General features: G+C 36.5%; 1 protein-coding gene across 4 annotated transcripts in view; it reads left to right on the top strand.

Moving 5' to 3' along the window:
- Slc38a4 (solute carrier family 38 member 4) overlaps positions 1-16,658 on the top strand; it is a 70,273-nt gene extending 53,615 nt beyond the window's left edge. For all 4 annotated transcript variants that reach the window (XM_047549017.1, XM_047549013.1, XM_047549016.1 and 1 more), the window contains 7 exons: positions 836-1,111; positions 1,243-1,322; positions 3,359-3,459; positions 5,165-5,289; positions 10,733-10,877; positions 11,738-11,835; positions 14,381-16,658. In XM_047549017.1, the coding sequence (XP_047404973.1) occupies positions 836-1,111; positions 1,243-1,322; positions 3,359-3,459; positions 5,165-5,289; positions 10,733-10,877; positions 11,738-11,835; positions 14,381-14,482 (927 nt within the window). In that variant the 3' untranslated portion in view covers positions 14,483-16,658. The remainder of the gene's footprint in view (positions 1-835; positions 1,112-1,242; positions 1,323-3,358; positions 3,460-5,164; positions 5,290-10,732; positions 10,878-11,737; positions 11,836-14,380) is intronic.
- Positions 16,659-16,874: the final 216 nt, after the last annotated feature.

Raw genomic sequence — 16,874 nt, 5'->3', positions numbered from 1 at the left:
ACATGACATTTATCCAGAATTCGGAAAAGTGGAGAAAAAAGTGAAGAGGCCCAGAGGAGACATGAATAAATGTTACCACATCCACATTATATGGATATGGTATCCAGTTGTTTTCTTTTCCACAATTGTACCCAGACAGAGAGGGCAACCACTGTGGGATTAAAAATGAAACTCTTCCCACTATCTTAAGAAATTTCTTGCATTATCATGGATGCAAAATGTATAAAGCATTTCCTCAAAGAAACAAAGGAGGAAGTAATTGTTGATGACCCATGTCATTATTACGTTTTTTTGTTTGTTTGTTTTTTGTTTTTTTTTTTTTTTTTTTTGAGGTACTGGGGATCGAACTCAGGACCTTGTGCTTCCGAGGCAAGCACTCTACCAGCTGAGCTATCTCCCCAGCCCCTGTCATTATTAGTTTGAAGAATTAAGAGATATGAAACATAGCAAGGAAATGATCATTTTTGTCATGAAAGGGCATGAAAAGCAAGAGATAAACTCATGGAAAATAAGGTCCCCTGGACTGAAGGGGGCAGTGCTACTAACCACAGTTCCTGGCCTTTCCTTAAGGACAGAGGCTCAAGGGAGTCTCCATCCTTGGTTCATTAATCTAAAAGGAATCCTCAGTTGAGTTCCCTCACCCCCACCCTATCACCCTATGAGTCACATATACGGATATTTTATTTCGTGTGTTTCCTCAAAAACTTGACTCACCCTTCCTTCCTTCCTTCCTTCCTTCCTTCCTTCCTTCCTTCCTTCCTTCCTTCCTTCCTTTCCTTCCTTTCCTTCCTTTCCTTCCTTTCCTTCCTTTCCTTCCTTTCATAACTGGATCTAGGTGATTTATAAGAAATTTCAAATACCTTGCCCTCTGCCCGTTTTGGATCACAATGTTGGAAATCTGACATTCAACAACACACTTCCGATGCACGTGATCACGTTACCCAACAACTCTGACGATATCGGTGTGAACTTCATGATGGATTACACCCACCGCAATCCTACAGGGCTGGAGGAGAACCACGCCAAGGGCTCTCTTCACAGCAGTGGAGTGGAGTATGAAGCCCGCAGTGATGACCAATGTCAACCCAAATACTTCGTATTCAACTCCCGGGTAAATGAGAAACCCAGGATCTAATAAGCCCAGTAATGCAGCCTCTGAGTTTTTATTTCGTGAACTGAGATGGTCTGGGATTGCCATCTGTGTTAGAATGCTAAACATGTGGTGTTGTCTTTGTTTTGCAGACGGCCTATGCAATTCCTATCCTAGCATTTGCTTTTGTATGCCACCCTGAGGTCCTTCCCATCTACAGTGAACTTAAAGAGTAAGGCAACCACAATTTTAGCTCTTAATTTGCTTTTAAAATGTGCTCATATGTTCAAAGGTGCTTTATGAGAAGCATGGTTTATAGCCTTTCTCTTCAGAGTTAGTGCTATAGCCATAGTAAAAGCATTCATACATGCTTTAACTAGCAAATATGAGTCAGTCCACATACTTCATCGCCTTATCTTCTTCTTGTCTCCTTTCCCTCAACCATAATGATTCAGGGATTCAGGGCTGGTAGAGGAGGAGCCAGTGGGTTTAATGATTTTGTCAGGTGCAGGAAATTTAAATAGGAATTATGGTGGAAAGCAGTGATATCACTTGGATTGGAAATGACAATACCCATGAAAACCAAAACTTATGATTAGGATAGCTTAATAAGCCACTGATGTCACTTGTAGTGAGTTCCTAACCTTTGTCTAAAACACAAGAAATGTGCCATTATGTGGCCTGCATTGTCTTTATCTGACTTTAAAATCTTGTTTCGTTCAGTTGATGGTCTATGATTCACTCATGCTGTATTCCCTTTGAAATTGTTAGCATCTACGTGGGGACCAAGAGAATATGAGCCCACTATAGCAGCTTTCCTCTTTACTTTTAAGTTAGGTTATCACACAGTGATTCTCAACTTTTTTTTTTGTAAACAAATGGGATACATGTTGTTTCTCTGTTTGTACATGGAGTAAAGGCATACCATTTGTGTAATCATAAATTTACATAGGATAATGTTGTTTGATTCATTCTGTTATATTTCCCTTCCCCCCCACCCCTCTTTTCCCTCTATACAGTCCTTCCTTCCTCCATTCTTGCCACCCTCCTTAACCCTAACCCTAAACCTAACCCTAACCCTAACCCCTCCCACCCCCCATTATGTGTCATCATCCGCTTATCAGCGAGATCATTCTTCCTTTGGTTTTTTGAGATTGGCTTATCTCACTTAGCATGATATTCTCCAATTTCATCCATTTGCCTGCAAATGCCATAATTTTATTATTCTTTATGGCTGAGTAATATTCCATTGTATATAAATGCCACAGTTTCTTTATCCATTCATCAATTGAAGGGCATCTAGGTTGGTTCCACAGTCTGATTATGGTGAATTGAGCAGCTATGAACATTGATGTAGCTGTATCTCTGTACTATGCTGATTTTAAGTCCTTTGGGTATAGGCCAAGGAGTGGGATAGCTGGGTCAAATGGTGATTCCATTCCAAGCTTTCTGAGGAATCTCCATACTGCTTTCCAGAGTGGCTGCACTAATTTGCAACTCCACCAGCAATATATGAGTGTACTTTTTTCCCCACATCCTCTCCAACACCTATTGTTGCTTGTATTCTTGATAATCACCATTCTAATTGGGTGAGATGGAATCTTAGGGTGGTTTTGATTTGCATTTCTCTTATTACTAGAGATGTTGAACATTTTTTCAACTTTTTTATCACAAACAATAGCATTACTTTTCCCCATAATTCTGATTGACCACATAACAAATTTTTGGAACACCTTCAATTTTTTAATGTCTTTGATTTACTTTGGAAACCACATATAGCACATACTCCAGAAGCCTGGCAAGTGGCTAGGCAGGTGGGTGCCCTCTGGAATGGTTTCTAGAAGTGGTTCAGATAATGGTATTAAGCTTTGTCATAGTCTGAACTCTTGGCAATAGCTCTTTCTGATTCTAATAGGGTTTTTTTTCTCCTTAAACTCATCTCATCATGAAATGCAAACCTTTCTACATTAGGAGCTGGTTTGATCCTTATGTTAATTACATTCTTAATTATTTAGTAGATAAGTTTACTTATTGATAGACTGTTCCTCTTCTAGGGAAATGGTTGTTTCTAAAACTAAAGAAGCAATGTTTAAGAAAAAAAGGAAACAAATCATCCTTTGCTCTTTGACAAATTTAAATCAGCTATAAGTTTATGTACTAGAAATGTGGCTTCATAATGAGCAACAAACATAATTCTCTTTTTAATTTTAACTTTAAAAAGTGATTTTTCATAAGTTTAAAAAATGAAACTCAATTTTTTTTTTTAAGTCGATCCCGGAGGAAGATGCAAACAGTGTCAAATATATCCATCACGGGAATGCTGGTCATGTACCTGCTTGCTGCCCTCTTCGGCTACCTAACCTTTTATGGTAGGTCACTCTGTCAAAGTCATTTGTTGTGCAAATCCTGGTTAAACTGAAATTTCACCTGGATAGGTGTAATGCTTTTAATTACCTCTATAAGCAGCCTGATGAATAGATGACACATACTCAATTAACTCAATTTTAGCTTTGTTACTTGACCTACAGAAATGCGCCATGGACCAGTCTGGCTAACAGATTATAACAGTTTGTGAATTCATGTGTATTTTATTTTTAAAATCCTTCAGATTAAATCATTTCCCTTCAGATATAGATTGTATTTCTTTGCTAGACTTCCTGGTCCATCTCAGGTTTGAAGCAATGAGAAAGAATCCATTGCCTGTGATAAAGCTGTTTTGATGGAATACCTAACTGCCAGGCAAATGGCAGAAAAATTATAAATTCTCAAGTTTGAACTTGTTTCTTATTTATTCATTACATCAAATCTGAGAGCTTGGAGCATTAGGAATTATTTCTGGTTTATGTTATTCTATTCTGTTATAGTGAGTGGTTTCCTAAGGAAGATAAGGATATAGCAGAATTTCCTTCAATCTGGGAATGTTCTTAAAAAAAAAAGAAAGCTGTCTATGGCCATCATAGATTATGACACATTTTCTCCTTGGCATCTTACCAACAGACAAAACAAGTAGAATTGTTATATTCCTTCAATGAAGTGTGGCCCAATAGAGAAATTACATGGAAGCAAATAGACCTATAGCTATATTCTCACTAGTGTGATGAACACTAGTCAGCGTCAATGCTGGATCTAACCTTTTGAATTTTTTTTTTCCCTGAATGAGTTGGTAAATTAAATTGACTTTATGACAAGTTTGGGAGGAGATGACTCAGGAATAGGCTGCTATTTGCTTAGCTTTGTTTTCTATTTGACTATTAATCAAGCACTCACTTTAGATTGGGCATTAACTTACTGTTGGCTATAAGTCAATGTAAGTCAGTGCCAATACCATTGGAAGCATATTTACCCCTTTGTGTCTGATTTTGAGAGAGATAGTGGGAAAATCAAGCTACATCTATTTCCATAAATATCTCTTGGCCGTTTGTGTCTGGGATGCTGGGTGAACGAGTTTTCAAGGTGGGTATCATGTTCATCTTAGAGCAATATTCACTGGAAGACCCTATAAAAATCATACTAATTTTTCTTACATGTTGCTCTAATGAGTTTCTTAAGACAAACACAAACTTGAAAAAGTCCAAGAGTATATGTGTCAGTGTCATGATGGAGTTGTAACTGTTGAAACTGAAAAAGTGTTAGAGGTTATTAGTTCCAGAATTTCCAAAATAGGCTTAGAGGAACTGTGTCAGGGGTGACTGGACAGAGGGGGTGTGTGGGGAAGATGGGAGGGACAATTTGGTGAGGTCTGGACCTTTTATCCCTTTCAACAAGAGTACCTCAGCTGGTTTATGATGGTTCTCTTTTGCAGAGATAGATTTATTATAATGCAAATCAATTTAAGAAGCAGAGCAATTTTCTATTAGCTCATGCAGCTTTTTAAGCTTCACAGTTCCTTTGTTTATTTGAATAAAAGTCTCATAGCTAATAATAAGCTCAAAGATAAGATACGAATGTGGGCATCTGGATTCCCAGACCTGGGTCTTTTCCATTGTCCCAGGTTCCCTGCATGAAACGTTACTCAAGGGAGTAACCAGTCATAATTTGGTAACACCCGGTAAACTCATTCTCTTCTTCTTGTAGGAGAAGTTGAAGATGAATTACTTCATGCCTACAGCAAGGTGTACACATTTGACACCCCTCTTCTCATGGTACGACTAGCGGTCCTAGTGGCAGTGACACTAACTGTGCCAATTGTCCTGTTCCCAGTAAGTACATAAAGCTCCAGTGAAAGAACCCTGTTTAATCCGTAGATTAGTACTATGTTCTGATTTGATGCAGATTTAATTATAATGTGAGTTTGCAATTGTGATGCCCAAGGACACTATGATTTTCACAGTATTTTGGAGTCATTTAAAGTTGATCATTTTATATGTATACACAGCAAGCATTTTTAAGGAGTATTTTTTTAAGTGTAGGGAAAAAAATCATAAATTTACTTTTAAATTCAAATTCAGAAAGCAGAGTTTGAGCTGCTGTCGTGTGGATTAGTAAAAATGAGTAGGAGTTCATACAACTTCTGAAACTTGAAAGCAAAGACCACTTTAACTTTCGGATTATATTGTATTTTCACCACAGTTTCAAAGGTGTTTCATTTTTTTCCAGTTTCTTGTGCTGCAATAATATCCAAAAATTGTCTTATTTAAGCCAATGATTTGAAAACCAGTGAGAAGGGGATTCATGTTAAGTAAATTACATACTAGAACAGAAATTCTTAAAAAATAGTTCTGTTATCCATCATGTATCTTTTCCACCACCTCCCCCACCAAAACTGACACATGCCTCCTGGCAGACTTGAACTGGGATCATCCCTCCTCAGCATTTGCCATTGGCGTCAGTGTGTTCTGGGATGACAGAGGAGGGCTGGCTGTAGGATTTGGGCTGTGTGAGTTAAAACCACCACATATGGATAAACACAGGTCTTCACCCGCCTTCCAGTTCTCCTTTCATAAACGCTGAATTTCCTCATTCATTTTAGGAGCGAAAAAATAAAGTGACACAGTAGCTAGCACTATTATGTACAGAATGTTCCATAGAGGGCCCGGTGTAGGAGGACTACTTATATAATGACACTGTGGTCGTTTTTTAAATGCAGCTTGTGTGCTGAAATATATTTTGGCACATTCCTTTTCCATGAGCACATGAAATCAGATCCTTATTACTATGGTGGCTAATAATTTACTCTTAAATAATGTCTTGCCTGTCATGCATCTGAAAGTATTTCAAATGACACACACATAACTTTAGCCTAAAATCATCTCCAGCTTGCATACAAAGCAAAAGACAGCTGTAAACCAAAAGGTGTACTACAGGATAAAATGTCCAAGCAAGCAGTTTTAATAAGAAAAGAGTATTTGGATTCCTTCTTTGTGTGTGTCAAGATATCACTGAATTTTTGAGGAGGCACTCACAGAATTGCTGAATCAAAGCATTTGGTGAAGGGACTCTGTTATGTGCTCTGTGTTTCTTTATTCATAAGCCCTAAACAGTGTTTTCATGCAGGGTTCTTCAGAGATGGACAGATGTGGCCATGGTCACACAGCTAGTATACAGAACTTATTGCATAATATCACCAATGGCTGCTACCATTGGAATGTGAAGTAAAGTCAATCTATTTATTTATTTGTACCCATGATTGAACACGGGCACTTAACCGCTGAGCCACATCCCAGCCCCTTTATGTTTTATTTTGAGATGGGGTCTCACTAAGTTGCTTAGGGTCTTGCTAAGTTGCTGAGCCTAGCTTTGAACTTGCAATCCTCCTGCTGCAGCCTCCTGAGCTGCTGGGTTTACAGGCATGTGCCACTGTGCCATACCAGCCTTCCATTTATTGATGAGCATTTCACCTCAACATCAAAAAGCCTCATTGTCCCTATGTGTGAGAGAAAGCACTGGAATGCATCTGATCATGAGGAACAGTAATAGTTTGTAAACATAAAAAGCCATTAGAACCAAAAGTGAAAATTTTTCATGAGAACCCAAATTGAGAAGAGTAACTAATTGCTATCTGTCATTGTGCATTTTCACTTAGCATTAACACTAGGAACTTAGGAAACATTTTGCACAGTGTTACAGTGAAATGAAATGCATAAGTGCCCCCTTCCCCACGGGCTTACAAGTCTGTGGAGGTTGGGTATATGAATGGTGACTGGAAGGGAGGAGAGGCCCAGTAATGTGTTCTAAGAAACAATGGCTTTTAAAAATTACCTTGCATTTTCTTGAAATGTATAAACTGCTTTTTCTAATAAAAAGCATAGGCTATTTTCCTTGTCGATGTACCATGAATTCAGTTTGGGTGAGGATCTGAGTTAAATGAATCAAATCTCTATGCATGTGATGGATTCATCCAAAGATGTGCTGGTGACAGATAAATGAGTCCAAACTCTTTGTCCCAATCAAGTCCTACAAGACTAAACACAAAGACATTTTTGCCTAAGTGATAGAAGTTGTTAAGTGTTGTTTTTGCTTATTTGCTTTCTTGTAATTTAGGACCAAGATTTTCAGTGTGTCAAATGCTGAGCCACAGCATGGTTCTCCTGAATGGTTTCTCTGCATTAGGAAACCCTTGACCACTAATTTTACTTGCCTTAGTGTTTCCCACGTAAAGATAATAAAACAAATAAACCTAGTCTGGATTAAAATGTATTAGTGTTAGCTATTATTTTGTATTCCCCTTCTTTCAACAAATGATAACTGGGAGCTCTCTTTCTTGGGAGCTCAAGAAGATAGAATAAGGGTTTGTTCACTTGTTTTCCTTTTACTACATTTATTATCTTCTTTTCTCCAATTAGATTAGTATTTTTCTTCTTTATGTAAGGCAATAGTTACTGCATGTCAGTGCATGCATAAATGAAGTGAATTAGGTTAGTGTTTTTACTCGCAGCCTCAGGTTTATTTCCTTAAAATATATATTATATTACAGGGCCTATTACATTTTCAGCTTGTGCTTCCCTTTATGCAGTAAAGTTCATATCTCACCTTGAAAAACAGAAAACCACATATTCTCTATAGTTTATCATGAACACACAGACCCAGATTCTACCTACTCTACTTTTAAAAAGTGATCACATCTCAGATTCTCTAGCTACTTCTATTTCATCTTCTCACAGTAAAATTATTCTTTTCACTTGTGTTGCCTTTGAATCTCCCATTTTGAAACCTGCATAGATATAGGCATAGAAATATGGCAGATGTTGCCATGAAGCACAGTAGAGTAGGTATTTCCAAAACTCTTGCCCTAAGCAATAATGTAAAGTGAAAGAGTCTAAGCCATGGAAGAATTAATTATGTATTAGAGTTCCCTTTCTGCTCTCCCTCTGACTTTCTGACCTTCACATTGGGTCCACTTCTCAAAACACGACACCTCCTAACAGGCTATACTCAGGTCTCTCTCTCTCTCTCTCTCTCTCTCTCTCTCTCTCTCTGGAAATAACTGATGTTTTCTCTAAAGCTACACAAAACTTTTCTGGAATCACTCTGGGTCAGAGGTCCTGGCTGTTGCTGGGGACTTCCTCCACCCACAGCACCTGGCCCACATTTCCAGATTCTTATCAGTTTATGTCAGAAGAGATAAGGGCATGTGGACACATAGAAGAGCAGACAAGCCTTTGTGGGTAATAAGTCAGAGTTACCTCTGTCTTGACTTGAGTGAACAAAGGTGCTGAGGCCCTTTAGTCCCAGATTCACCCAGGGCAGCATGGTGACATGATGAATGTTCTGTTCTTGTTCTCTTCAGCCTACCTCGCTCTTTGCTCTATTGCCCTCTTCAGGAATGTGTTGGCAACTCCATATTCCTTTGGTTCTGTCAGGGATTTTCTTCATCCTTACTCCTGGGACAACAAAGCTTTCAACATTTACTCCAACCATTCTACCTATTATTCCTGTAAATTTTTTGTCCTTTATCATCTGATCTTTTCTCTAGAACTGCACATCATCTAGAACCTAACATCATCAAGCTAAACCTTAATCTTTCTGGAAGCCATGAGACCTCAGGACACGGCATTTACACTCAGAGGCCCATACCTATATAGAATTGTCTCTCACTCAGCTTACCGAATTGAATGCACCACTGTAACAAAGCACATAAGTGTGCCATCTGCCTGAAAACCAAACCTGTCTTTGATTTGTTTATAAGTGTAGCACTGACAGACAAGTCCCTAAGCACAATGTATGTATCACAGAAAACTTATTTTAAGCCTGCTAATTAGACCACTTTGGACAATACTGAAGAAGCACTAATTGTAAGACATAATATTTCTACATTACAGGCTGCTTGGGAAAAATGACATCAAACCATTCCTTTCCTCAGTATGCTTTCCAAAATGAGTTTCATAATTTTCACTGATCCAATTTTTAAATTCTTTTCAAAGTCATTCTTAAACCATTTTTAGGGATTATCTGGTTTGCCCTTCTAGAAACGAAATTCCCTTTTCAACCTAAACAGATGGCTTCAATTTTTTGGTGGAGAGGTATGAATGGAATGTCGCATGAGAATCTGTGAGCAATGTAGCTTGCATTTTTGGTTGTTCATGCATGCTGCAAAATGTATCTCACATTTTCTCTCTTTTAAATAAGTTCCTGTATCAACACCCTAAAAAGACTTCAGAACTAAAATTTTAAAATGAAAACCAGTGCAGGCGTTTCTAAAGAAGTGGAGTTCTAGCTTAACTGAAGTATTCACATATTGAAACGCCAGTAGAGTAATTCCACTAAGTCAAAGAAGTGTCTTGTAATAGATTCCAAACATAAGCGGGTTTCAACTTTTGTTAAGCTGTACAAACAATGCACTCCCTCCCTCTGCCCACAGGGATCTCTCCATCCACTCACACCACAGTAACTTGAGCCACCACCGCCATTGGAGCCTCTCTTGACCCTTTGCCCACTTATTTCAGCTGCTGAAATAAGGCTGAAATCTGTCAAGGACTCTGAAGGGAAAGAAAAGACTCCTACTGTCAATTTATTACAGCATTTACTGTGCACCTGCTACATGCAAGACACTAAACTAGAAACTCTGAGGAACGTTGAAATTATTAAATTCTATTCTTTGCCTTTTGTGGGCTTATCATATACTGATGGGGAGGTGAGAGGGGAGAAAGAGAAAGGAGTAAGCACAAAAAGTACATTGTTTTAAATATCAGATGGAAAACAATGCTAAATTAAAAGGAAAATTAAGGAAAGTCCAAGGTAGAAATTCCTTTCACATTTGTGTGAATCAATCCATTGCATGCCATTAGTGTTTAAACAAGTCTGATGAGATGCTCATCAACAAGGCTTTTACTTCTCTGAATTGTATATTTTATCTATTATTTTATCTAAGATAATTTTTAACCAAAATTCTGAAAAGTAGGAAAGTGAGCATACAATACCTGACCACAGAAAAATAACATTATCTCAGACACCAAAAGTCAGCATGAAGTTGGCACAACATAAGTGTATTTAATGCCACTGATGGTTAAGATCATAAATGTTATGTTATGTGTATTTCAACACAATGAAAATATTGGAAAAAAGCATCAAGATATTTTCTGGGAGAAATGGGAAAAAGAAATAAATGCTTGCAAAGTCATTCTTAAACCATTTTGAGAACACTGAAAATAATAGAAAAGGTCAAAAACAAAGAAGTGATCTTGCCATTGAACATTGTTCTTGCAGATTCGCACATCAGTGACCACATTGTTATTTCCCAAAAGACCCTTCAGCTGGATAAGACACTTCCTGATTGCTGCCATGATTATTGCACTTAATAATGTTCTGGTCATCCTTGTGCCAACTATAAAATACATCTTTGGATTCATAGGTAAGTTTCAGGAAGACTTTTAGTCAACCCAAATTTATACCTGTGAATGGTGGTCAGGGAACCAGTGCTGGTTGGTCAGGATCCCCAGTCAAATCTCAGGCTTTCTGGATTCCCAGCAGCCCTGCTAGATTCCAGTGGCTGTGCTGATCACCCTCCCTCCCTCCAGTTACACTGAGAGCTATCTTAGAGATCACTTAGCCCAGTAGCCTTTTCTGACAGATGAGGAAACTGAGTCTCAAACCTTACCTGAGTCTCACGTACCTTAGGGTGGACCTAGGATTTGGAGGTGGGTCATATCTCTGTCATCCCAAGAAAAGAGGAAGACAGATTTTATCAATAGAAGCTCTCTCAAACTTATAAGTATCAATCAGGCATTAAGGATATCTTTGGAAAAAAAAGAAGGTTGATTTTTTTGTAGCATATTATTTCCATTACCTACATGGTCCATTAATATATTTAATTTTTTGTTCAACTGATTAAGGATTTACCAAAAATTTCAATACAACATAAAACTTTAAAAAGAATCAGGTATAGGTAACTTGAAAAGTAAGAGGTGGTTAGGAAGGGCATGTGATGAGTCAACTCCTTGTTATGTACTGACATTACTAAACCTTTGTAAATTCATATTATTTTGACCTTTTATTACTTATTATACATTATGTGTACTTATGCAATTATGATGTGAGGTACATTTTTATTTTCTTTATAGACATACCTTCTATGAATAAGCAACCAAGATGAACTTATGTGATTTAAGTGTGAGCTTTTAGAAGAATAGGAATAGTTTTATTTATATTTGGTGCTTTTGGGGGAGGATCTGCATTGCAAGACATTAACCTGCCCTACATTTCCCTCCTCAGGGGCTTCTTCTGCCACTATGCTGATTTTCATCCTTCCAGCAGCTTTTTATCTTAGGCTTGTCAAGAAAGAATCTCTTAGGTCACCCCAAAAGATCGGGGTAAGTAAGGGCTTCCAGTTTCACCCACTTTAAGTAGTTTTTCAACCAGAAAATACGCATGGTACCGAAGAATGAAACCATGACCAAGAACCCAAAAACAAAGATGGGCTGGAACTTTCTGGTAGGAAGAAACAGGAATGATTTCTGGAATTTGAATGATCTAGGATTTCTCTCTTCGAGATAACAAATATTTTGTGTTAAGTCCTCTCACATCAAATGCTCATGGAGTTTCTCCCATAGGCACATGTGCTTAATGTGCACACCAGAGTCCAACGCCAAGCTGAGAATGCACTGTTCACATGAAATTGTCAGGAAGGAAGTTGGCTCCCTACCATTGCATGGAATGATGCAAACATTTTGGAAATGTTAATTAGGTTTGCAAGGGCAAAGAGTTGCCTTGATTTCCCCCTTGATAGTTTCTTGCTGCTTCTTGGTTTGGACTGAGATCCAGGACAGAACTCTTTGTTTTTCAGTTAACTTATTTACATGCAAAATAGTATCTTATTAAACTAGGGAGTGCATATTTCTTTTCCATAATAGTGGAAACATATACTAGAAACATATACTAGAAATAATTTTTTTCTCAATAATTAAATATGATTAGTGACTACTTAAGGTCTTATATTAAGGCTTGAAAAGAATGTTTCTTACTGAATTATTCTGAATTTTTGCCTTGGATTTTTTCACCTTTCTGATTGTTCAGGGAACTCAGGACAGTTTGATATCAAAAACTCTTCCTACCATCTTACCCATGAATATTTACTCTGTATAATCCATTTTGCCTAGACTTTTATAGCACTGTGACCTGGGCAAATGATTTGCCCTGATGGTGATCAATGTTTAGTTTGATCAGATGTAAAATGAGTAAAATTAATACCTAGATCCTTTCTAGTTAAAAAAAAAAAAAAAAAGAAAGAAAGAAAGAAAAAAATAAGCTGCTGCTTTCTCATACATAGAATTAGGTTGATTTAAGGCTTCTAATGTTAAGATTTGAAACATATACATGTATAACTAGTCATACATATACAAAGATACATATATATGCTTTTTGAAAAGAAAAATGTAATATATGTTAGTCTTTCCTTTTTATTTGCATGCTTTATAAAATTAGAATTGTATCATACATGCTAATCCTTTATGACCAGCTCTTTTTCACCCAAAGATTGTGAGCATTCTGTAGGTCCTTAAATTTTTTGTCACTTTAAAAAAAAAATTTATTGGTTTTAAATAGTTATACATGACAGTAGAATGCACTTTGATACATCATATATAATGGAGTATAATTTCTCATTCTCCTGGCTATACATGATGTAGAATACCTCCTGTCATATAGTTATATATGTACATGGGGTAATAATGTCTGATTCATTCTACTCTCTTTCCTACCCCTATGCCTCCTCCCCTCCCTTCACTCCCCTCTATCTAAGCCAAAGTAAGTATTCTTCCCTAGCCACCACCCCCATTGTGAATTAGAATCCACATATCAGAGAAAACAGTTGTCTTTTAGGTTTTTGGGATTGGTTTATTTCGCTTAGCATGATATTCTCCAGCTCCATCCATTTACCAGTAAATGCCATAATTTCATTCTTCTTTAAGTCTGAGTAATATTCCATTGTGTGTGTGTGTGTGTGTGTGTGTGTACATGTATATATATGTGTGTGTGTATATATAAATATACACATTATATATGTGTATATACACATTTTTTTTTATCCATTCATCTGTTGAAGGGCACCTAGGTTGGTTCCATAGGTTAGTTTGTCACTTACTTTTTAAAATTTTTTTATTAGAGCTTATAGTTATTTATAGTAGTTGGGTTCATCCAGAAAAAAATTCATACATGCAAGGAATTCAATTTCAGTTCATAATGCCGCTTTTTTCCCCACCCTTTTTCTCTCCCATCCTTCCTTCCCTCCCCTGTTCTCCTTCTTCTACTCTAGTGTACTTCCTTACATTCTTCTATTTACTTATATTTGGTTGATTCTTTTTATTTATGCATAAAGGTAAAATTCCCTATGGCATATTTATATATGCACATAACATGGTTTTTAAGAATTCATTCCACATTTCTTCCTCTTACCCATCTCTCCACAATCTTCTCTTTGTCTTTATTATATCCTATTCTTTCCTCCCCCTTTCCTTTTTTTTCACTCTAACTTTCTGCATATGAAAGAAAACATTCAACATTTGATTTTCTCAGTTTGGCTTATTTCACTTAGCGTGGTATTCTCCATAGTCATCCATTTACTGGCATATGCCATAATTTTATCTTATTTTTCTTAAAATGATCACAAGATATTCCATCCTTTGGATGTACCAAATCGATTAGCCATTACTCTGTTGTTGATATTTTAGGTTATATCTCTGCACTCTCTTCCCCTTCTTTTCCCAACTAGGGTTCAAAATAGATTTGTTGGACATCTAAGTTATTAAGAATATTACAATTTAGTATGGAAATGGGATCTCACCTTATATCAATAACTTCTAGAAACAAACAGCTAAATATGGTTTCTCTGTTCCCTAACAAATTCTGTCTGAATTACAGGCTTTAATTTTTCTTGTGATTGGAATTATCTTCATGATTGGAAGCATGGCACTCATTATAATTGACTGGATTTATAATCCTCCAAATTCCAAACATCACTAACCCAAGAGAAAATACTTTCCCTTTTTCTATCGGAAGTGGTTGCAAGTTATGCTCCAAATCAAGACATTTGAGTTATCTTGAGTGGAATGTTATTCATAGGAAATAACAGGAAGATTCGCAAGATGTTTGCTATTAACATCACCAGACACCTACAAAAAAGAAAATCATGGTTTCTATTGAGAATGGTTGTTGATGTGTTTAAAATCCATGGTGCACATTGCTACCCAGGTTTGACTAGAGCATTGTGAGATGATGAAGGTGTGTTTTTGCTGCTATACAAGCAGATTAAGTGTGGTTGCATTTAATGGTCATGGGATAACACCTTTTCCTCTGAACTGGCTCCCTACCCTCCATCCCCCAAAAGTAACAAATAGTTGTATTCTCAGAACATTAAATTAAAACTGCCCTGGTGGCAAACTATCATCATTTAATGCCTTCTCCCATCTTGCACCAAATACTCTGGGGCTGTTGGCTAACAGAGAGAAGCAAAAGACGCCTCCTGTGAAGTATATGAACTATCAGATACTAGCCAACAGCACTTGGTGTTGACACTAAAGGAATAGTTTGCCCATCCTATTTGTGACATTGAATTAGTGACTTCTTTTGATGGATTGTTAGGTAAATGTTAAAATATTTTATTAAACATAGAGAGGGGCTTTATTTAAACTTACAACAAAAAAATAATGCATACAGCTCAGCTGCTTGCTGCGGAAGCATCCGCTTTTAAATGTTATTCCTAGTGGTCTCCTCATACTTTTGTCCTTGAACAATGCTCTCCCTCTCGTCTTCCATTCTCATTTAGAATGTTTAGAAGACCACAGGTCACGTGGAGATACACTACCCAGTATTGTCTGATACATTTTTATTTGATAAACATTCAGTGCAGGAAACTGTAATTTGCTATGTTTATGTATATAATCTTATTCTATAGTCATCAGAATGTTAACGTATGGTACATTTGATTCTTATTTTTTACATGTGTAGTTTTCTTTCTTCACTGTCAAAACATTTATATTATTGGGGTGGGAGCAGGGAATTAAGTTGGTGGGCTCAGAAATCCATTTGTATGTATCTGTCTATTGGGGAATATTCTAAATTTGAAACCTAAGTTATATATAGTTCAGTAATGCTCTTCTTCAGTGTTTACAATAATATAATCATCTATAAGGAAATGGTTCCTTATTTGTGAGTAATTATCAATGCTAAGGTTGTTTAATTTAGCATGGCTAAATAGGATTTGGTTCATTTTAGCTTGCGGAGGTGTTTGCTGACATTCATGTATCATTTAATACAATGTTGAGTGATTGTTCATAGAAATAAAAGTGCTAACACTGCAGAGAAATGCAAACTATCATTCTTGCTCATTTCCAAACATACAGAATGGATTTAAAAGTTACTACTCACTGCCTAGAACTTCTGGAGTTCACTCTTCTTTGTCAAATCAGTAGCAAGAACATTTGTTGTATATTTTATATGTTGGTAAAGTCAAGTATGAAATATAAGTATCAATCAAGTATGACATACTAGATAATATTTCAATAGTGTTTTGAAGGTGTGCCCAAGAAAATAGTTTTTTTTATGTATTATTTTCTATAGGCATAATACTGTAAAATGGTGCACTTTGTTATGAAAATTGAGCATTACTAGAAACTATCATAACTTTTAAGTCACTATTATTTGGAAAAAATTTGCCAAATAGCATCTTTAAGATACATGTCCATTTTCATTTCTCTAGAGAAGGTATCAAAACAAAGTTGGAAAAGGTGTCTTCTGAATGTTAAAAACTGCTTAATCTGAACTTATTTAAATGTAAATATTAAAGATTAATCCAAAATAATGGAAAACTGTAAAATCTGTATATATTTTGAATGCTTTCCAGTCAAAATACTAACTTGAGATTATCAATTGTACAATTATATAAATATTCAAGAGCAGTCGTACAGTGCCAAATAATAAAGCACCATTTTTTTCTTGTGGTCATTTTCAGGATTAGGATTCACATACACTGCAGGGCAGACATACAGATGGTACCTTGTGCTGGTTAATTTAACCCCATTTGTAAACAGATGAAATTTTTATTTTCTTATTTCATTTATAAGATGGTTCAATGTATTGGGAGGCTTTTTTATTACAGGAAGTGTATATTGGTATATAATAAATGAACTTTGCAAATGACTATGATGTGATTTTCTTTCTGTGTTTAAAGAAGGCTTGTGTATTACACATACATGAAACAAAATTTAAAATCTATTGCCTCTCATATTGGTATAGGATGCATTTTCATTATGCACAGGTACAAAAGCATGATTTCTCTACCCCCTGTACACACAAACACACAGATTCATTTATCTCACACAAACACACACATCCTGTTTTATATTCCTATTGCTAC

The sequence above is a fragment of the Sciurus carolinensis genome, chromosome 4 (genome assembly GCF_902686445.1).
Source record: "Sciurus carolinensis chromosome 4, mSciCar1.2, whole genome shotgun sequence".
Taxonomy (NCBI): Eukaryota; Metazoa; Chordata; class Mammalia; order Rodentia; family Sciuridae; genus Sciurus; species Sciurus carolinensis.
The sequence above is the reverse complement of the archived record's forward strand: the minus strand, read 5'-3'. Positions and strand labels throughout refer to the sequence as shown.